This window comes from Glycine max, chromosome 18 (assembly GCF_000004515.6).
Source record: "Glycine max cultivar Williams 82 chromosome 18, Glycine_max_v4.0, whole genome shotgun sequence".
NCBI lineage: Eukaryota > Viridiplantae > Streptophyta > Magnoliopsida > Fabales > Fabaceae > Glycine > Glycine max.
This window is the reverse complement of record NC_038254.2, coordinates 38,166,155-38,170,684: the sequence shown is the minus strand read 5'-3', so window position 1 is coordinate 38,170,684 and position 4,530 is coordinate 38,166,155. Positions and strand designations below refer to the sequence as shown.

The following is a 4,530-nucleotide window of genomic DNA, read 5'->3' as shown; positions in this document are numbered from 1 at the left end:
CATGTTTTTACCATTTTAATACAATTTTTAGGACCACTTATCAAATTTGAATTGCAAGCTAAAAAGAGTCCATATATTACCATCTCTGTCTTAATTCCTCTGTTGCTGTAACCAATTGAACACAGGTTTTCTAATGAATATATTCATAAATTACAAACATTTTAGTCCTTAAAAATTTAATTTTGATCAATCATACATCCTAGTTATCCATGTCAAAGTCATCATTTGGTTTGCATTCAGTCTAAAGATCATTTATTTTTAAATCAATATCATTAATGTTTAAACTAAAACGTTAATTCTCAAATATCATAGATTCAAATTCTAAAGCAAGTTACATTAGTTTTTATGAGCCAAAGCATCGGGACTGATCAAAATTCTCATTGCCGAATTAGCTCAAACAAGAACATCTACCAAGAGAAAAGCCACAGTCATCTAGATCCTCACCTAGAATACAAACACTAAGGTAGTGTTATTTATAGATGCCAATAAGAACAAAAATTGCAATACCTACTATAAATTACCAGGTGCTTTACATACAGAAAATGAGGCCAGACCCAAGACAGAAGTTAGTACTAAAGACTTAAGGCTTAGCCTTTGGTTCTCATAATGGTGATGCTACCTTTTCCCCCTTCAATGTGAATTTTTGTTTTTCCAACTACAGGCTTCCCAGAAAATGCTGATTTTGGGTAAGCTGATGGATCTTCCATACTTTGTTGGGACTTCAAAGGAGGTGGTGGAGACAGAATGCGCTGATTTATTTCCTTCAGAGTGACATCTCCATGGGCACCACAGGGTTTAATGAAGGTAAATGGATAGGCCACAGAAGCAGCTAGCTTTGTCGGTGTTTCTATAAATGATTTTCCTCCTGTCCATATAAAATAGAGTCAGAATTTGTTTTCATGTAAAAACATTTCTTGAAATTAACTATTATGTACTATAGATCCTAGCTATTTTGCATTTAACAACAGTTAAAGGCCCATCTTGTGAGTTCATCGCTATACAGCCCTATCATACTCGAGAACCAGTACCATAGAAACTTGGAGGATATTTGTAGATTAGAAAGATCAAGGAAAAACAAAACATACCTTTGAAGACAATATTTTTGGGAGTTTGGGTGACATGATGCTGAAGCACATTTTGTTCACACGCAGGTGGGAAGTTGCACAGATCTACAGTAGCATATAATTTTTTCCAAATAAGAGCCAATGTGTACAGGAAAGAGAAAAGGAGTGAGAAATGGGAAGACAAAAGTGAATGGCAGACAATGTAATATACCTGCAACATCAATTTGAACAGCATCTGCCCCAGAAAAATTCCTGAGTATAACATAATCATATTCATAAGATTATTTTGTATAAATAGATATATATGCCATATATTAGTGGTGGTCTTTAGAAGCATACAAATCATCGGGACATAATTGCATTTCAGCATCCTTAAAGCAATCTGCTAGCCACCCTTCAGCTGACTCAAGGTCCTCATAATTGGAAGCAGATGCACTTCCTAATGCATATTTCATTATGATCGGTTAAAGACCAAAAGCCATATCTAAAAAGAAAAGGAAAAAAAAATCATAGCAGAATATGGCAAAAGGTAAACCTGATGCCCCAGAAACCCAATGTGATAATTCAGGGAAAACATCCTCATTTGACTCCTCCTTCCCCTATATACATAATGTAACAGTCATACAATCTGGCAAAACAAAAAGTCTAGTACAATTATTAACTCAAACAATATATCATCGAGACCAATAAAGTACTACTGGATAGTGGATACACGTGAGCAATATCCTTAAGTGGTAGTGTCTATGCTGACTATGCGCATTGCAAATCATTAAGTCTTGAAGGCATAACAAAAGAAACAAGATTGTTGATCAACCCAAAACACCGGAGACCCACAACAAAAGAGAGGACATATCACTAGATAATAACTAGAAGATACCCAAATATATGAAGTTATGAACCAAATACCTCATTATCAAACTTAAACAATCATCAGAAAAGTTTAAGTTAAAACAGGGTTCTATTATAGTAAGCCATCATCAAATGGCTACTGTAAACTTGCAGGGAGAAACTTGAATAAGTTCTACTTCACAGATGGACCAATACAATGTGGTAACACAAACCAATATGGCTGAACTAATCATCTCACAAAGCATAACTATGAAATCTAATATCAGAAAAGAGAAATCTTGAATCAAGAACAAGGAAAAGTAGCACAAAATTTAGTTACCTCAACACGTCATATATTCCTTCTTTAGACAACAATATCATGTCAATATAACATGGAATATACTTTTAAAAAAATAACATATTTGCACAAATTAAAGTATTTGTGCTTTGATTTTTTTTCATGTGGCTTGACCCATTATGCTAATATGGGTGTGAAAAATAACTCAAGGTAAAAGCTACATACAAGGACTGACCCTTACTTTCAAATATGCTGAAGACATATGTTCATTGGAGAGGAAATGACCCCCATCTTGAGTATTGAATTGTAGCATCCGCCTTCTCTTAATTTGGTCAGAACTCTTCAAACATTTGTCTGATTCCTTTTGTAACTCTGAAATCCACCTTATTTGAATTAAGGATAGCATTGCATATAAAAGAAGGATGCAGGAATAACAATAATAATAGAAATTAACGGTGACCCAATGCATGAGGCTCCAACCTAGTGGAACCTGGGGAGGGTAGATAGATGTACACAGATATATCCCTACAAGCAGAGAGATTGTTTCAATGATTTGAAATTGTGAGCTCCAAATCACAAGGCAATAACCTTACCATTGTTATGTCAAGCTCATCCATCCTCAATTATAAAAATTTAAAAGAACAATATATTCCAGTTGTACATAGTGATTGTTAGACAATGTCAAACTGCCTGTCAGATACAAGTGTCTTACCACTATTATTGACATTGTATGCAAAGTCCCCACAAGCTTTCACTGGGGTTGTTTCATCATTGAACACATTGGAAAGATCTTCATTTTGAGGAACTCCATTCCATAGCCCTTGTGAATTTTCTGCTCAATCAAGAAAAACCTTCTCAGGCATCAACTATTTAGACAAATTAAACTGAAAACCACAAGTCAGACTTACCATAATCGAAACTCCTTTGGAGACAATAATCCTCCCTATGCCAATCCCATGGCTCCCTAGCAACATTCAACATGAAAAAAAAAGAAAATGCTTGTCATGCAACATTGAAAAAAAGTGCAAGAAAACACAAAAGGAGACAATCATAAAACCAATTTGGAAGAATCACAAAGGATAGATTGTAGAGATCATGATTTGAACAACAGACAAACCAACCAAAAGTACATAGAAGTTTGACCAAACCAACCACACAAATAAATTGCAGTACTATTACTAACCAAACCACAACATAAATAAAAAGAAACAAACCATCAATTACTGCAGAAAAAAGCAAAGAAAAGAAAAGGGCCAAAAACACAAAAAAAAAAGAGAGGAAAAAGGGGGAAAATGATGACTTAACACCATCATCGTCGTCGTCATCCTTCCTCTACCCACAAATTGTAACATGAATCGACCATCTCAAGAGAAACCAAAAACCAAGAACAGAAAATTACTAACCCGACCAGAGTTCACAGGAAAAAAAAAAAAGCAAAAAACAACAGCAAAACGACGGTCAACAGCCACCAAACATGAATGAACCAAATAACTAAAAAAAACACTAATATTCCAAGCAAAATCCCAAGAATTTCATGGGAACCTACTTCATCTCCCAAATAAAACCACAGAACAAAAATTAAAGAGCATGAAACTCAGAAAGTACATGTTTGAAACCAAATGCAGTTCCCAGAGTGTTCTTTTCCCAAGAGACAGACCTTTAAAAAGAAAAAGACTGAGATAAAGAAAAGGGCAGAGACACACACATACTTGTTGTCATTGCTGTAGTCCATTTTCAGTAGTAGCAACCAAACAGTAGTCACTGATCAGTGTCCTTTTTTCTCTCCAACCCCTTCACAAAAATAATAACGGTTACAGAGGAATTGGTGCATGAGATGCAAATATGGCATATCAGAAAGGAACCAAAGAGAAACCAAAAACCACCCCCTCTCTCTCTCACTACATGTGTGTGTATGTATATGTTCTCTAGTTAGTGCTCTTTTGTCATGCTGTCTTGTTTTCCATTTTCTTGGTTTGGTTATTATTATACTATGATTATTTATTAAATAACTATTAATAAAAATTATCTCATTTGTTATATATATTTATTATTTTTAATTTATTTTTTAACTATTTTTAAAAATTATTTATAATTACAAGTAGTTACTGTCTAATAAATTTTTTAATATGATAATTCTTACAATTATATTTAACTAAAAAATAAAAATATTTAACTAAAAAAATTAAAATAAAAAAAAGACAGTTAAGACACAAGAAACTGAGTGTCTATTTTTCAACTAATTATTATTATTTCCGTAGAGTGTGTTATTTATGATTTATTTATTTACTTAAACTTGAAAGATATCTAACCACATAATCCAAGAAGGGAAGGTGGGGAGGA

At 33.7% G+C, this 4,530-nt stretch overlaps 1 protein-coding gene across 2 annotated transcripts; it reads right to left on the bottom strand.

Annotated features, from left to right (window-relative positions):
• Window positions 1–340: 340 nt before the first annotated feature.
• Window positions 341–4,127, bottom strand: LOC100791247 (protein XRI1-like). Of its 2 annotated transcripts, XM_006601741.4 has the most exons (10): window positions 3,900–4,127; window positions 3,099–3,154; window positions 2,903–3,022; window positions 2,671–2,715; window positions 2,432–2,562; window positions 1,600–1,663; window positions 1,404–1,503; window positions 1,276–1,316; window positions 1,086–1,169; window positions 341–865 (listed from the first exon to the last, which is right to left on the bottom strand). In XM_006601741.4, the coding sequence occupies exons 1-10, from the start codon at window positions 3,920–3,922 to the stop codon at window positions 588–590; spliced, it is 942 nt and encodes a 313-aa protein (XP_006601804.1). In that variant the 5' UTR covers window positions 3,923–4,127; the 3' UTR covers window positions 341–587.
• Between the last annotated feature and the right edge of the window lie 403 nt (window positions 4,128–4,530).

Excerpts from the sequence above, each read along its gene's own strand:
- LOC100791247 (XM_006601741.4), bottom strand. The coding sequence starts at position 3,922 with ATGGACTACAGCAATGACAACAA. Across the intron at positions 3,155-3,899 it reads GACTACAGCAATGACAACAA|GGAGCCATGGGATTGGCATA; the intron begins GTATGTGTGTGT and ends GAATGTTGCTAG. Across the intron at positions 1,317-1,403 it reads CAATTATGTCCCGATGATTT|GAATTTTTCTGGGGCAGATG; the intron begins GTATGCTTCTAA and ends TGTTATACTCAG.